This window comes from Sardina pilchardus, chromosome 5, assembly GCF_963854185.1.
Source record: "Sardina pilchardus chromosome 5, fSarPil1.1, whole genome shotgun sequence".
Taxonomy (NCBI): domain Eukaryota; kingdom Metazoa; phylum Chordata; class Actinopteri; order Clupeiformes; family Clupeidae; genus Sardina; species Sardina pilchardus.
This window is the reverse complement of record NC_084998.1, coordinates 21,990,384-22,008,299: the sequence shown is the minus strand read 5'-3', so window position 1 is coordinate 22,008,299 and position 17,916 is coordinate 21,990,384. Positions and strand designations below refer to the sequence as shown.

Sequence of the window (17,916 nt, the reverse complement as noted above, 5' to 3'; positions counted from 1 at the left end):
AATTGTCAGTGAAAGTCAGGTGTACAGCTGCTCTTCCTCTATTTCAGCTGTCTACTTTGGTGTCAGAATAGCCTAGTAGTCTATCACTTTCTTTTAGGCCTCCGTTTAGGCTATTGTGGCGTTCGAAGAAATTGCGGAAGGATTTTAACTGTAGTCTATACGCACGCCTCACCCACCACCACAATATTCACCAAACTCTTGCCATAGGCTATACAGTTTAAAATGAGCAATTTGTTGCCACTAAAAGCAGCTAGCCTACGACTAGACTACACAGTGTATGTGTGCATAGAGTAGTTTTAATCTGTCGAGGGATGTAGTTGTGGGATTTTAATCTGGTTAGAAATGACCTCTCTTCACTAGGTCCATGTCTTTATTGGTGATATGCGATGGATTATCCATAACAGTCGCATGGAGGTCGCCATCTGCCGCTGTCGTTAGTAGACTGGTTTTCCTCGAAGTCTCAGCGCTTTCGAATGCGCATTAAGATCATTAATGAGGAGTCCGGCTGTCGGAAATATTATCTCTCCAAACCATGCCATAAATTCACGTGATGGATTTGTAATGGAAGCTAAATGACTCTTTAGGCTAAACAAGTTACATGACACTAAGCGATCTATCATGTCACTATGCATTCTGAAGGTTCGCTGGATTACTAAACTAAGATTACCACAGTTTTAAGGGCTTTCAAGATATTCTATCCATACATACATACACTGTACATACACACGCGCGCGCGCGCGCGTAGTGAATTAACAATATCGTGTTGTCATACAGAGTAGACCTTCTGAAGCATACAGACCTCAAGACTTGTAGGCTACAGAATTACTTTATAATATTTTGTAGTAGGCCTACATGCCATTGGTGCAAAGTTTGATATAGCCTATTGACATTTGAAGAAAACACTGAGAGTTTAATCACTTGCAATGGCTTTGCAATGTTCTGTGGAAATTCACAAACAAGCAAAAAAAGTTACTGTCCTCCTCCATTTTGCTTCCCCCTAAACGTTTTTATTCCATGTGCTATGTATGCTCAGAACTGCAGAATTGGGATACTGGTGTATGCTTAGAGCTGAAATATTGGCTGTGATGTCTTCTTAGTCTTCGCTGGATAACTGTCTCCTAAGGAGTATACACTTAGGAGTAGCCTACAGTCTCATCAGAGGATTGACCTCATTTTCTGCCACCCATACTGAAGTTGACAGGTATGGCCATTTGTCTTTATGACTCACCTGGAGCTAGTTTCCTAAATACATATAACTGCAGAAAGAGTCCCTCTTGTGCAAGACATCTACTCTACCAACAGCTACTTAACCAGAGACAGAAACAGCACGCTTTGCAGCATGTTAAATGGCATATATTTGTATTTATTCAAATGGAAGTGGGTGATTTGTCGGAATCATGTAAACACCACGACTTTTAGGACACTAACACAATGTGAATGATCCCTTTCAGGTATATATAATAAACATCTATACAATATACAACATATCATAATATACATTTTGCATCTACTTGAAGCTCCTTTATGATAAGAAAATGAGATATTGACATCATTTCTGCTTTTCCTGACATTTTTCCGTAGAGAACAGGGCTGTTAATTATTTCAACATAATTGCATGTCCAGTTTAGAATTCACAGTGCAAGCAAATCATACTGACAAAAGCTTCCCTGCGTGTTACATTTAATTATCACACGGAGCTTAACACTGCCCATAAACACTTACAATTGGGAACTGAATCAAAACGACTTTCATTTGAAATGTACGTGATGTGGTACATTCTTTACACTTGACTCCATAAGATGGTGTCATGGCTTCCTCTGCAGCAACGTTTTTTTAGCACCACATTAGCTATTTATAATCTCCAGAGTCCAATTTGTGTCAAGAGACCCACTCACTAAAATAGCTCATTATCTCCATTTGCTAAGTTCCGTTGGCTTCTATTACATCATCCTCTCCTAGGGTTTCATTTTGGTCATCTGTGGTCCCAGGTATATTTTGTTCGTCTTTGTGTGTGTGTGTGTGTGTGTGTGTGTGTGTGTGTGTGTGTGTGTTTGAATGTGTATGCCTTCATATCCGTTTTGTGCTGTTGATGGGCCTTGGTTCAGCACCTCTAAGCAAGCCTTGTGTTTGTGTTTTGGTTACACCAAGTTCTGACTAATTTCCCTGTAGCCTACAGAATGCTCATGCTTATGTCCAGCCAGCCTAATGTGCGCAGTCAGCAATGTAGGCCAAAAAGGACAAGAGAAAGAGGACTTCAACAGTCCCTCAACAACTCTCCTTCTTGACTCTCTGTCGGTCAGTCAGAATAAGTGGCTCAAATGTGATGGTGCATCATGACGTTCTCGTCATTGTCCTGAGTGTGCAACTGAACCACTTGCCGGACAGCTGAAAGCCTCCTAACTGCTTTTCTCAGGATGCTCTTCAAATCTTTGGTGTTCTTCTCCTTGTCTACCCTAGAACACAGAAAAGATTAACAGGAACGGTCAGTTTCTGTTTGTGTGTTTGCTCGTTTTTTCGCCAGGGACATCTCTTTGTTGTGAATTTTTCTCATGAGCTCTCAGAATATGTTTTCAAGTCTGCACACTTCTGAACATCTTTCTTCGGGATAGGACATGGAGAGAAAATAAAGGGGTTAAAGGTTAAATATGACAATGCCATGAGTGCCACGGCTCGATCTTGCTGAAAGATAATATAGTGAAATTTTGTGATCACCACTAGTCCTTTGTGTGTAGTAGTGGACAGCAGACTTCCTTCAGGGATTGATAAGATGTTTTTTGCACAGAAATGTTTAAGGGAGATATGGTACACGCGCATGAGACATGTATGGACTGGATGCCATCCATGGAAGCAGTAATGTTATACATCTTCCATGCATAACATTACCTCATTTTTTCTTCTCGGCAAGCTGTCTTTCCGCTTTCATCCGTTTATGTCGATTTATCTCTTCCATCTGCAGGCGTTGGACTCCCACTTTCCTGAAAGATACATCAAAAAAAGGCGACGTTAACAGTAAACAAGGGGTGGCCAACCAAATCCCAAGGAGGTTTGATTGGGAACCTTCTCCCCTTGTTTTGAAAGAAATAACTGGTGGGTATGTTTTTTTTCTGTTGTTGTAGTTAAAAAAAAGTCCAGATATATCCATTTAGTTTATATCTGTCCGATTGGTTTTGTTTAGCCTCCAGGATAAAGGTTAGTCACCCATGTGCAAGTCTGGCAGGACAATCCTTACCCTAACTTTAACTCTGGGGGTATGGGCAGTGGTTTGTCGAAGCCAACTTTGCCGACCAACCAGTAGGTATCTTCAGCGCCCTTTGACTGGAAAGAACAATATGGAAGTTAGACACATCCAGTATAGTGTTTCTCTTTGCTTCTAAACCATTTTATGTAGTCTGTGCCTCTGTCTACCGTTGAGCACTAGATGGTAGTGATGGCACAATCAAAATAAGATTTTGACTGAATGTACAGAATCAGAAGCAACACTTGAGAACACTTGTTCATCTTGACTTATTTCACCCTTCCACAGGGGTATTACAGGGTTCTCCATCTACAGTATTTGCAGTTAATGACATTCTAAATAAATTGCTTTTTATTGTACCTTTGGTTCGGTCCTGGCCCTGAGTTGGATTTGATATCCCTCTTTGAGTTCCAGGAGGATATTCACAATGCTCTGACTCACGTGAATGCGGTAAGCTGTTGACAGATTGCAGGGGAATGAGTCAAAATGGGTGAACGGTATCTTAATTGAGAAATGATTAATGAAGCCATATTCATCACAGTGTGTTTTGGTGCTCCCGAAGGATGAACTCACGCATTCCAGAGGATTCCATTGAAGATGCAGTGGTGACGGTGTCACCGAACAGACAATACCGTGGCATGGTGAGGCCTACCACGCCTGTTACGCAGGGGCCTAGAACCAACAGATACAGTCAAGTATCAATGATGTTTTATTGCACGTTGTGGTGTGATTTGCTCCTTGCTTGGCAGCTACAGGTAATCATATGAGACCGACTCAGGAAAGAATAAGAGTTCGTATATGGGTAAGCAAAGTGTTTTACTCGAGTCCCAGATAATAAACTGAAGAACTCCGTTTGAACCCAACAGCTTTAAACCTACAGGTGGTCGTGTGTCTGGAATATTAGGCTATATTAAATAGGGAGTGTCTGCAACATACTTAGGCTATAGATTAAACATAAACACTTATTATATAACTAATAACAAATAATATGAGTAGCTGCAAGTGTTTCATTTACACTAGATGGCACCCATGAGTCAGTTATATTTACTGCCTGATGTCTGAGTGAGAGTACCATGGTGTTGAAATGGATGTTGTGAATGTGCAGTGTGGCCATCATTGACTGGATTATCAGACTAAAATGTAGATACAGTGCCTATAGAAAGTCATCTTACCCCTTTGAAATAGTTAGTCTAAAGACTAATAAAAAAAAACATATGTATGATGACTATCTAATCTATAGGCACTGTAGATGTACATCAGTATTATCATCAAGCGATTTTTAACCACAATTAGTTCAAAAACAAAACAAAACAAAAAACCACCACCACTCTCATTATGTTGAGCCTTCCTTTGTGAATGTTTTAAAGAAACCAGTGGCATTCAGTGGCATTCAGTGGCCAGTAGGGCGCCGTAGCCTGGGCACTGACCTGTGTGCAGTCCTATGCGTATACGCACTGGCACCTCGGGCATGTGTCTCATCCTGAAGGTGCCCACAGCGCTGAGGATGTCCAGGGCCATGTTGGCAATCTCAGCGGCGTGCCGATTGCCATTGAGTTCAGGAACCCCTGATGCCACCATGTAGGCATCGCCAATGGTCTCCACCTAAACACATCAGAATCCATCATATATCGTAAATACATCTGAATGAAAACTAGTCAGATAGTACAGAGAATGAATGGGTTACATTCAAGATAAAGTACGGTACTTCTCAGAGAAATATATATATATTTCTGTATTTCTGTGTACTAATAGGTTTGAAAGGGGTGTTTAATATTGTGAACATGTGTTTAGCTGCTGTGTATGCTTCCTGTAGGGGTCAGATTTACAGACACAATTGTTGATATCTGTACATTTTCACAAACTTTATAAGACCATACAGCTATACAGCTAAACACAAAAATGTGATTGAAGTTCAACACTCCTTGACTCCTTTATACTTGATATTTGTACATTTTCACAAACTTTATAACAATGCCAAATGCAAATATTTGATTGAATTTTAACACTGACTCCTTCATTGGCCCATTCATTTCAGGGAATTGCTGTCGACTCTCTCAATGCAGCACACCCTGAAATTCACAGCAGTAATGCATCAAATGTACTACTTATCGTATAGAAAACATCCAGAGAATGCTTTTACTATATACCTTATACACATCATGGTTTCCAATGATGGCATCAAACACCGTGTAAAGGTCATTTAGCAGGTCCACAACATCAATCGGCTCACTGTTGGCTGAGATAGTGGTGAAGCCCACGATATCACTAAAGTACAGCGACACACTGTCAAAGTACTCTGGCTCCACAGCGCCCCCTATCTTCAGGGCCTCTGCCACAGTCCTGAGGGAGCAAAGTGCAGTCGTTAACAATCCATGACTCGCTGATTGTGAATGCTGCATTGTCAAGACCTTATTTGGACAACAGTACCCAGCAGGGGGTGGTCATGTGTTGAATGTAAAGTTGGGAGGATTTACAAGAAGTGAAGTGTACATTCAGCTGTTGTGACATAGGGTCCTTGCCATTTGTTCTGAGGCCCACATCATTGCTGGGTGTGGTGCAACAGATGTGACATAGCAGAAGTGAAAGCGGGAGAGTGCCTTCCCTTGAATGTGCTTGGCATGGGGGTATTTTTAGATCATCATTTAATATTTCATAAAGGGTGAAATGTGAAGTTTTAGAATGTGTGTGTGTGTGTGTGTGTGGGTGGGTGCCTTTCGAGATGGTTGCATATGTCTGTTCATGCATGAGGAGTGTGTGGTTGGGTGTGAATGTGTGTGCGTGTCTGTGTGTGTGTGCCGATGCACGTGTGTGCGTGCGTTTGGCCGTGTGTGCCTACGTGTGTGTGTGTGTGCGACTGTGCGCGTGCATGTGCTGTTGCGTGTATAGACATGTGTTTACCTGCAGCTCTGTGTGTGTGTGTGTGTGTGTGTGTGTGTGTGTGTGTGTGTGTGTGTGCACGCTGCATGCTTGTGAATATGTTCACAGGTGCTCCAGTGCTGAACTCACGGGGGCAGCATCTGTGTGAGCAGTTTCTCCGTCTTCTGTTTCTCGATCTCCAGCTCCTCCGTCCGCTCACGGATCAGCTCCTCCAGGTTGGACGAGTACTGCTCCAGCATGCGCAACATGGAGTCAATGATGTTGGTCCTCCGGCCCTTGTTTATGTTTTTAAACTGAGAAAAAAGAAGTCGATTCAAATCAATGGAAGTCATACTGTATTTCAAATGAAATGTTAAACGCCAGATCATATGTTTAAATTATCACTTTGTGTGCCTTGATAAAATGCTATTTGTTCTAAATAAACTATGTAAATGCAAGTTGTTGTTGTTGTTGTGGTTGGTGGTGGTGGTGTTTGCGAATGCACAGGTATAAGCAGAAGCAGGGAATTGTGTAAAAACGGGCTGAAAACACTAATGAGTGGATGAACGTTTTAGTCATGTCAAATGAAATCATATTTTTCATAAAATATATATATATATATATATATATATATATATTCGTCTGTGGGCATACCAAGTCGAATATCTCTTCAAAGGGCGGCCGTTTTTCTGGCTGCTCGTTCCAGCACTGTTTGATGAGCTGAATGCACTCTAGAGGCGCATGATCGGGCGTCACTACGGGCCGGCACAGGGGGGGTGGTTTCTTCACTCTCTGAACGATCTCTGTTGAGAAAATTACAAACATAACACATCTTGTCGACATGTGTCTGCTACTATATGAATGAATTATTTCAAATAGTTTGAATATTTTATATATCTAAAATATAAATACATGTGAAAAAATATATTTATGAATATATTTTGAATGCTGTTTTATATCTATTTGTCAATTTATTTTATAACCTTTTGTGCCCGTGGTTGTAAAATATTTTGATATTAAGTTGAACAATCTCCGCAGAAAAGAGTGACATTTTGTCTAGCGTGATGTATGGTGCTCTTCTCGGGGGTGTTTTGAGGGGAGCTGATGGGGTGGTGGAGACTCTTCGCACCTTCAGCTGTGAGGTTGAGCATGAAGAAAGGGGGTTTGCGGAGCACCACCTCCTGCATGATGATGGAGAGGCTGTAGACATCGCCCTCTCTGGTGCCTCCAATTCCAGGGTAAGGGCTGCGGAGAATCTCAGGGGCTGTCCACAGGAGGTCTGAGGGGTACATAGACACATGCACTCTATTATCAACTGAGAATTACATATACAGTATAGCACATTATAATCCTTTTGAGATAGGCCTTGAGAATTAGCATAGGCTTCTGCCTGAAGAGCTTTCAGCACCACGGACAGCGCACATAGACTTCAACATGCTCACAGCTAACACTAACACATATACTGTAAATATACGGCAATATAACAATCAGTTGCAAATATATAACTTATTCCACTGCAAATGGCTGAGCAACTAAGGCAACTTTGGGGTGTAGATGGATGGATAGATGGATGGATATATGGCATTGGGTTCACCTCTGTGAACCAGGTCTTATCATATTTTGCTTGTACACTTGATGAAGACTCCTTAATGAAACCTGTACTCACCATCTGGTGTTGGCTCCTGATAAGCAAACTTATGTGCCTCCAGCACCATGTTAAGTCCATAGTCAGTGACCTTGAGTACAAAGCGCCCGTCCACAACGCAGTTGGTGGACTTCAGTCGCCCATGGCACATATTCCGATGGTGTAAGTACTTCATACCCTGTGGAAGAACCCCATTGAAGACTTCAAACATGTGGAGTGTTATTTCTTATATTTGTGGAATAGACTGTGTCTACTGTGATATGTATAGAAATGGCCTCTACTCTGTTTATGGCAGATTTAACAATTAGGCTTCAATGATTTCATTTAGTCAATGCCTTGAATTGTGGTCACATCAAATCTCTGCACTGAGGATGGTCTGAATAGGACCGAAAACGTTTTGCACACACTTTTTGGGTAGCACTTTTTCATACAATAAAAACTAAAAAGCATCGGCTGTAGTGGTGTGCGAGTTCCGTTCCTTTTGACTGCTGGATGTACTACTTTTGGAACTGACGCACCCATCAGGACTGGAGTTACTGGCGCGACACCCTTCCTGTTTTACACACCAAATCTCTGAAAGGAGTGGTGTGATGGTCTCTCCATAGTCTTCATTGAACCAAGTGGTCTGGTTATCCGTTGGCCCATGTGAGGCTATGTTGGCCCAGATTAAGTCACTTGCCTTAATGAGATCCAACACGAGAGAAGACTTGAACATCCAGTCCAACTTCACGTCTGGATTGCGAATCAGGTCATACAGGCTTCCTCGTGAGCAGTAATCTGTCACCATGGCAAACACCCCGCAGTCAAGGAAGTACCCCAGGAAAGGGTTGATGTTCTCATGCCTGATGTCCTTCATCTGTAGGGAGGTGAGACAACATGAGCTACAGAATCTCACAGCATAAGCTGCTTTTGGCTTTAAACATTCTCTTTTCTTCATATTAAGACAGTATGCCCATAATGCAATGTTTCTACTTTCAGTTCAAAAGCCTGCTTTTTATTACTTTTGCACATTTTGATGCATTTATAATATATACTATATAGCCAATGCTGTTTTGTAACTGGTGTACGATTGTGTAGCAGGGAGAAACTCACCAGCTCAAAGACATCACTGGTCTGAACATTTATGGCTCTGAAGTTTCCTTCTGGGAGTCTCTTCAGCCAGGCCCAGTCACCCTATGAATAAACAAACAAACAAACAAACAAACAACTAAACAAACAACATAATTGCATCCAGCTTTGCTCCATCTCTCCATGTTTTCAGATGCACAAAGCTTCAATTCTATCGATTCTATCAATTCTAATTCTATTCAATTCAATTCTACTTCCAGCTGAGATGAGAAAGCTGAGACACGGCATAAGGTGATGGAGGATAGCTCAAATAAATGCAATTGAAGTGCAGCATACAATGTTCAAGCCACATGTTTTATATATTTCAAGACAAATATCAAAACTGACAGAGAGGGTGATGAGATGCCTCAGGCATAAAATGGTGTTAAAGTGCTCTGTCAAGATTATGTGTATTATTCAGACCGAAAAGGAAGCTGAATTCCAGTCAGAGGTTGAGGACATTCTCTACAAGGATATCTGTGCGTCCTTCAGTGACTTAAAGAGAGCGCATGAAATCTCCTGGTGCTTTACAGAAAGAGCGGTAAAATTGATATAAGTTAAAGAGCATCAGGTATTCACACCTTAACCTACAATTTAGGAACTGCTTTCTGAAAAAATGCCTTGATGTCAAAATATGATCAGTTGAAATGAAAATGATTGAGCTTGAATGAGAGGCTCAGCTGCATTATTTAATCTTGTTTTTTTTAGAGGTGTCTTATTCTAGGAGTTGTTTTCTTACAGCTGACCATTCCATCGTATTAAAGAACATCACATCACACCAATCACATGAAGAGAGTGCCCGATTCCACATCCATCATCTCAGTGAGCATTCTCATATTCAGGGTGTGTGACCACAAGATGTTGCTGCCGCTTTGCAGCCAGTCGTCAAACACGTGAAATGAGATTATTCCGCCATCCCTGGGATGTGTAAAGCATCCCGACCAAAAATACCCCCTCAGGGGGCAGCTTACCTCAAATATCACCACGTTCGAGTTCTCGTGTGTGGCTGGGGTGAGGCTGGAGATTGAGGACGGAGTTCTCACACTCTGATCGTCATTTGATGGCCTTCCGGTCATGTCACTCGGAAATTTCTGGTGTAAAAAGAAATTGAAACAGTGTGTTACCTGGACGTCCTCTTAGTCTGTCTGTTCTTGTGGCTAAACCGCTATTAGTGTAGTATGAGTATACTTATTGAGTGCAATTGAAGAGAATAAGTATAACCTTTCTTACAGTAATGAGTATAGTTATTATCGCTTGTGATGTCTTTGTGTCCATTGTCATTTTGCAGGGTTCTCTGCTCTTCTGTAATACTGAGTGCATGAAGTCAGTAAACCTAGCACACAGCAAACCTAGCATATAGGCTATGTGTCATGTATGACATGAAAAATTAATGAAAAACATGAATAAAATGCATGTTGTATGCTTCAGTTCAGTTGTTTGTATGTTTTTAAGCTTGTAGACTTGTATTGTCTGTCTGGCTGCCCTCCAGTCTTTGCTGACAAAGTGGTGAAATCTTTTCCCAGATTTACCATGTGTATGGAGTTTCTTTCATGTTTTTGCAAGCCTTTGTCATGCGTGACTAGACACTCCAGGCAAGCTTTAAATGTACTTCAGAAAATTCTTCAGTGCAATGTCAATGTCTGACTATCATATCAATGCCACAGCCAATGAATAGCAAGGTCCTTCATCTCAGAGCCAGGCAAAATGCACTGTAATAAATCCTTTGAATCTCTACAAACTGCCTCTACAAAACCATGTTTTTAAATCTTTCTTTCCCAAGTTTATTTCTGACCTATTGTGTGGCTCTCATTGTCTTAGCCCATGGGATGGTAGGCCTACATTATGTGGTGTGATTTGAAATCTCTCTAAGCTTTACTGTATGTCATTAACTATTTCAAGCAGGATCCCATGAAAATTGCCGTGCTTGTGTTCAGCACTTGGATTATTTCCAAAGGGTCTCTCGAGAGCATAATTACAGGTAACCTCGTGTGAAATTCGAAAGAAAAGGGGGGGTCAGAAATACTGAACCTTGTTGCTAAGTGACGGATTGATGAAAGTGACATCGTTGAGGGTGAGAAGGATCTTGTTCGGCCCCCTCAGCAGTCGAATCTTGATGATGCGCCGTCTGCATGTGGAGAGAGAGAGAGGACGCAGACAGCCTTAGTTAAACCAAAGCATCATTAACACATTTAAACATTTAATATTTAGCTTGGCGAAATTTAAAGCAAATAATTTATGCCAGTTTTGTGCAGATGGGATCATTGGTTTTCTTAACCCTCATGTTGTCCTCAAATCTTACCGACGTTCGTTGTCCTTGGGGTCAATTTGACCCCAGCTAAAAAAACTCTCAAAAAATGACTAAAATTATTTTTTTTAACCCAATTTTTTTTGTGGTAGGTACTTAACAAGAGTGTAATAACCACCATCAAAAGCCCTACAAAACAATCCCACCCCCCCACACCCCTTTATGAACCCTGGAACCCTGACTGGCAATATGGCCAATCGAGTGTCAACAGCCCAAAGGCTGACTTTTTGGACTTTTTCAGACCTGCCAAAATAACTTATATGTAATATGTACTTGTATATGCAATAATGATAATAACTACATGTTCTCATACTATTACAATAATAATATCCATAATTTGTCAAATATTCATTTTCATCATGTTTCATAAAAATGGGGTCAAATTGACCCCAATACCACCAACGTAACTATTTTTTTTACAGGACATTGGAAACCTATTTTTGTGCAAATTTCATGTTTACTCTGTTGTACCCTTCAAATGAGGAAAAGTCATGAAACTTGAAGCAAAACAAAAAAAGTGAACCATATATTTTATGATGTTAAACACTGCTTGGGGTCAAATTGACCCCAAGGACAACATAAGGAGTCAGAAAATGAATGGGGTCAGGATATGCTTGGCACATAGCTATGCCAACCATAGAGAAAAAGGAGACTTACTGTAAGTAGACCAGTAGCACCATAAATCAGTAAAAATGAAAATGAAATCCTGAATGACTCCAGTACATCAATATGATTCTGCTTGTTAGGGCCCAACCATACTATAGACTTAATGCGATGAATAACATAATATATACTGTATATAGCGTATTGATTGCCTCATTTGATTGACCATTAAGGTTGATAATGCTGGTTGAATATGATAATATCTATATATTATCATATTCAACCAGCATTATCAACCTTAATGGTCAAACAGGGAGGCAATCAACACGCTATCTAAAGCTTAGATCAGTAATCTCAGGATAGAACGGATTTGAACCAATAGGGATCAGCTGCGGTTCTCAACTTCAGCACATACCTTATGCAATAATAGAATGCCGTGCCTAGTACAATGGACACCACGGTTGACAGGAATCCTTTGATCAGTAGAATGGGGGCCACTCCTGTACTCAGATAGAAGAAAAATATGGAATGAAAAAAAAGACTGTTGAACCTTCCCCAGCTATTAGGTCCTGTAATGCAAAGAGCCCTCAGTGGCACTTCAAAGTGACTCATTCACAGTGACGCTGTGTGTTTTTCCCTTTCTGTTCTCAAACTCCAACATTTTGGCTAAAATTAAACCAACCCCATGGGTGAGTCATTGGAGCCTCTTGTTTATTTTACACCTGCACTACTCTGTGCAGCCTGTAGGTTCTCAGTTATATGTACAAACTCTATGCAGCCCAAACAAACGAGCATCCAGGGAAAATGTGAGAGGCTAAATTGGTTTATATATTTTCTTCACTCTGACTTAATTATATTCTAGTCCTCCTCCATAATTCAGAGCGTTACTTAGGTACATTGCTTCAACTGCCATGTTTTCTCTCCACTCTCATTTTTCCTCTCCTCCTCCTCAGTCCTCACAGCTTCCCGATGACTCACCTCTGGTGCAGAGCGACCCGGGGGTGAACCAGCAGCTGGAGTCGGCCTTGGGCTGGTTCCCCCCCGGGAAGTGAATGGACCGGCCCAGGAACCTCACCATGTCCGCCTCCAAGTCCACCTGGTGGGTAGGGCTCAGCTCCCACGCCTGGCCGTCCGTGTCCAGCAGCACGTAGTCCAGGAAGCCGTGGCCCGAGTGGTTGGTGCGCACGTGGTGGCTGAAGCCGTGGAAGGCCATGTTCTTACTGTGGCGGGCCAGCGAGGACCCCGACAGCCAGGCTTTGGAGTCGCGCACGCCCTGCATGGCATTGGCCAGGAAGAGGATGGAACTATAGATGGTTCCGAACAGCGGGGACACCTAGGGGTGAGGAGGTGAGATGCATGAATACGTTAATTGTGGGGAACATTGTGAAGAACCAAGTGAAGAACCACAGTGAAACACCATCTGATTATGGAAGGCATTAAAAAGGTTCAGAGGCTGTTGAAATCTGGGGAATGGATACACAGATTTCAAGAGTCTGGTCAGTCTGCCATATAATCATAAAGCTCTTGGAGCTGGTGTGGTTCTATATCAATTCAACACATATAGTATACACATTTTGCCTAAATTCTACTCAGAAGCACACACACACACACACACACACACACACACACACACACACACACAGACAGACAGACAGACAGACAGACAGACAGACAGACAGACAGACAGACAGACAGACAGACAGACAGACAGACACACACACACACACACACACACACACACACACACACACACACACACACACACACACAGACACACCTACACACACACACACACACACACACACACACACACACACACACACACACACACAGACACACACACACACACACACACACACACATACACAGAGAGCGTGCTTCCAACTACCAATCATGTTCCTTATATGTGCATAGGTGACCTGGTGTGGCTGCATGTTCATAGGCAGCTCATTGGATCGGACTGCCTCTTCAAAGGCCTGGTGGAAGGAGTTGTCCACCGATTCCATGGTGACGGTGAGCACCGCGTCGTATGCCCGCCTCAGTTTGCTGTTCTTCTGCAGCGGTGGGTACTTGACCCCTCGGTAGGGCAGGCTGTAGAGGAGGGTGTCGTACGGCACGAAGACCAGCGAGCCGTCGGCCAGGTGCATGTCCATGGCCGTCTCCAGGAGCACCTTCTGAGTGTCACCACCAATCAGCACGGAGTGCATGCAGAGAATGACCACTGGACAGAGAGAGAGAGAGGGATTGAGAGAGAGAAAGAGATTGAGAGAGAAAGATTGAGAGAGAGATTGAGAGAGAGAGAGAGAAAGAAAGAGAGATTGAGAGAGACAGAGAGAGAGAGAGAGAGAGAGAGAGAGAAAGAGAGAAAGATTGAGAGAGAAAAAGAGCACACTCAGAAGCAGCAGAATCACACAAAGAAGTGTCTTATTGATCTCTTTGGATCTCGAAGATCTGTGAGACTTCGACGTCTCTGATCTACCCAGCAAGCTCTGACATGCTGAGAGTTACGTAAGAGTTATTCACAGGCAGATTTAGAATGTTACACAGGCCAATTTTTAAATCCTCTGAACTTTCTAGAATTGTTTGAATGAGAGGATTTATATTCCACACTCTGACAGGGATTTGAAGCATCAGAAAGTAGGACTGATGAAGATGGACCTAAAGTACACATACAGCTGGAGTCTTAAGTCTAAGTGAGATGTCATATGGATTCTGCCCGTCCAAAGTAACAGACTGTCAAGGTTAGTATATTTCTGAGTTACTGAGGACATTTCATCTTTAGTCCCACAACCATTTCTGAAGCATGCTATATGAGCTTTATCCAACATTCTGTCATGTATTTGATTTTATTATAAGGTTTTATACAGGCCTGAAAGCCTTGACATGTATCCACATCTTGAAGTGGTAGAGATCAGAAAAAATAGGATCAAAGGTGGAAGATGTAGACTCGAGTCAAAATCGAGCAATTCAGTTCTCAGGAGGTTTAGGGCATTAGTCTGGAGAAATCTTTTCATCTCTCTGTTTACAAACACTAGCCTCAGCTTGTCCACTGTGATTATTCAATTATTAAAATATAAAAAACACCAGTACGCAAGAAACAAGCAAATACTAATTTAAGAAATTATTTGAAATTGATTTCCCTCCTTTTCCGGCACACTCTTAAAACAAATGTGTTGGAGACAACACAAACTGTGTTGTCCCTATCTGGACACAGAGATGTGTTTTAAAAAAAAAGCACAAGCTGTGCTATTTTCAGCACATACTGTCTAACAAATAGCTAAAGCAATGTGTTGGTAATAACACAAACTGTGTTGTCCCTATCTGGACACAGAGATATCTTGTTTCAACACATTAATTTGCAGACAAGACGTATGTTCCTACTCTGCTTTTCTGAACTTACTGCGAATCTCGCGCATTTTCTTGATCTTCGCCAGTGTGTGGCGCACGCTGGCGGGGTGATTGCTAGTGGACAGCACCATCCGGACTGGGAAGCCATTGCTTCGCAGGGCATCAGCCACCTTATTGGCTGTGTTTGTCCACACATCATCGGCAGATGCGATAATGGCCATATTTGCCCATCGAAAGTTCCGCACCAGGGCTAGCAGCACCCGGATCGGGGACGGCACCGTGCGGGCGAAGGTGGGATGCCGCGCCGCGTTGTCCATCTCATAGTTTACACACGCCCAGGAGAACATGGCCTTGTTCCAGGTTTTGGCTATCAGGGAGGCTGTGTCGCAGTAGCCCGGGTTGACGGGGCCCACGAGGGCCGTGGCGTGGGAATAGAGCCCCATGAACTTGTTCAGGGCCATGGAGGTGTGGCAGTCCTCCTCCAGGACCACAAAGTCGAAGGTGGTGCCCAGCGAGAGGCTGGGGTCGCGGTTGATCCGCTGCACGGCGAGGTGGGCGGCCGCCCGCGGCCGGGCCTTGGCGAAGATGGGGTCGCACGCCCAGGGCCCCAGCACGCCGACGCGGAAGATGGCGGGCGACTGAGGAGCCACCACCACGCAGGGCAGACTCAGGGTGGCCAGCAGGAAGCAGAGGAGCCAGGCCCCGCGGGGCGGGATGGGGATCGATGGTTCTCTCTGGACATCCACCGACGAGGGGGTCCATCTGGGCAGCAGCGCATGGAGCAGAGAGAGTTGTCCTCGCATGGCAGGTGATCTGCTCCACTCTCCACCCTCTCTAATCCCTCTGTCCTCACTCTCTTCACCTCTCTCTCCCTCCATCCCTCTCTTCTCTACAAGGCCTTCAGTTCTCCTCCAGCTGCTCCGCCTTTCTGTCAGGCCCAAGACACTGCAGTGACTAAGAGGATGACAACACAGTGGTGTCAGTAATGTTGCTACACATTGTCATGTAAATACCACCAACGGATTAGAAAATACTATGAAAATAGTGTGAATGGAAACAGCTCCGGTATCACAATGTCAAGACAAATCAAACATTCCTTATTGTAGGCCTACAGTACAAATAATACAATCAGTTTGAGTAAGAGTATACTATATGTTGTATTAAAAGCATCAGAAAGTTGTTAGCCTTAGCATTAAAGCCCTGGCTACATCAGCCATTCTCAAGGAACAAGCAATGAATCTAAAAATCCCTTGTTTTAGAAGAGATCAGTATTTGTATAATATCACCAATATTTGTATAAAAATATAATCAATATTTAGACACATATTACTTCTTACTTAATCTATTGAAGAAGGATGATAATAGTATGCAGTTGTTAAACTCCTCCAGACCTCATCACAGCTCATTCTATACTACTTCCATAGCACATCTATTGAAAATATATATTTAATGGTAAAACATGTGTCTTATTATTCAATGAAATTAATAAAGAGAGTTACAGGACATGCCGCACCTACCATGCTAGATACGATTAGGGCTGCTGAGTAGCTCCTTTCCATCGTCCAGATTTATACAGGATGTTGTGTAATCCCATCCATATCCAGGCACACTATAAGGCCTATTGAGAGTGATTATAATATAAAAGTAGTTCTTGTCGAAAAATGTAAGTACAAAAAGTAAGGTATAGCGGCAAGAGACCCAAGGTTTTTTTTTTACATGTGACGCATATAATCCTCTCAAAGTCAAACTGTATCAGGTGTCTATGACAGCACTGCAGATTGCCCCGGAGATTAGATTAATAATCCCAGTCTGTCCATCACTCACGCCTCCAATGCTCGCCTGTGATGCCTCTCAGAAATGGGACCTAGTGCAGGTTCATTCATCAGGGTTTTAGATCTATCAGCCATGGGCACCCCAGGGGCTCTGCAATTTTATGCGGAATGTGGACTTTTAACTGTCAAGGGTCTAATTTCACTCATATCAGGAATTAGTACATCCTGCCATCTTAGTTGAAGTCTGTGGACCGGTCCAGAAATATAGCAATAATAAAGATAATGATGATGATAATAATAATAATAATAATAGTAATAGTAATTAAACTGCTACTGCAACTACTATTACAACTACTACAGCTACTACTACTACTACTACAACTACTACTAATAATAATAATGATAATAATAATAATAATAATCGTAATAATAATAGTAATTATAACTAGAAACGCAATTCCAGTGCATGAAAATGCCAAAAATGAAATGTAAAATATAATTTGCAGTTAACACAAATAATAATAATAAAAGAGAGAGCTGGGATAAAACAGAGCGAATGAGGATTTACATGTTGTGTAATTTACAGTATGTTGTTATAAAGTTATGTGTTTTTAGAGTTGCTTGCCATGGAGGTTGCTAAGTAGCAATTGAATTAGACACAGATATTGATGGAGGTTGATAAATAGTTTAATGGATGTTGATAGACTTAATTCATGTTGATAGACAGATAGACAGTTTAATAAATGGTTTGAAGTAAATGGATGGAGAGAAAGTTGGATGGAAGGTTAGATAGATGGAGACAAGGTAATAAATACTGGTTACTATGGTGGTTCCTTGGTTGACATAATGGTGGTTGCTAGGTTGTTGCTAGGGTAATTGAGATTGTTAGGTGTTGCTAAGACACATATAGTGGTTGCTAGGTTGATATGGTTTAATAAATGTTGATAGGCAGATAGTTTAATAGACTTAGTTTAAGGGATGTGTAGAGGTAGACCGTTTAATGGATGTTGATAAGACAGATAGTTTAATGAATTTTGATAGACAA

General features: G+C 42.2%; 1 protein-coding gene across 1 annotated transcript; it reads right to left on the bottom strand.

The window, feature by feature from the left end:
• Positions 1-2,055: 2,055 nt before the first annotated feature.
• LOC134080823 (retinal guanylyl cyclase 2-like) lies at positions 2,056-15,902 on the bottom strand. Its single transcript, XM_062537433.1, has 18 exons — positions 15,152-15,902; positions 13,671-13,972; positions 12,730-13,084; positions 12,167-12,251; positions 10,872-10,968; positions 9,815-9,934; positions 8,829-8,909; positions 8,416-8,592; positions 7,758-7,914; positions 7,221-7,370; positions 6,746-6,894; positions 6,242-6,405; positions 5,383-5,575; positions 4,663-4,837; positions 3,809-3,907; positions 3,596-3,690; positions 3,230-3,315; positions 2,056-2,453 (listed from the first exon to the last, which is right to left on the bottom strand). Exons 1-18 carry the CDS (start codon positions 15,900-15,902, stop codon positions 2,315-2,317), a joined length of 3,375 nt encoding a protein of 1,124 aa, XP_062393417.1. The 3' UTR covers positions 2,056-2,314.
• Between the last annotated feature and the right edge of the window lie 2,014 nt (positions 15,903-17,916).

Bases quoted from the DNA above. Each gene is read 5' to 3' on its own strand.
- LOC134080823 (XM_062537433.1), bottom strand. From the start codon at position 15,902: ATGCGAGGACAACTCTCTCTGCTCCATGCGCTGCTGCCCAGATGGACC. The intron at 3,908-4,662 runs GTCAGTGCCCAG...TGTTGGTTCTAG, and splicing joins ACGCATAGGACTGCACACAG to GCCCCTGCGTAACAGGCGTG. The intron at 2,454-3,229 runs GTAAGGATTGTC...TCTGTGTTCTAG, and splicing joins CCCCCAGAGTTAAAGTTAGG to GGTAGACAAGGAGAAGAACA.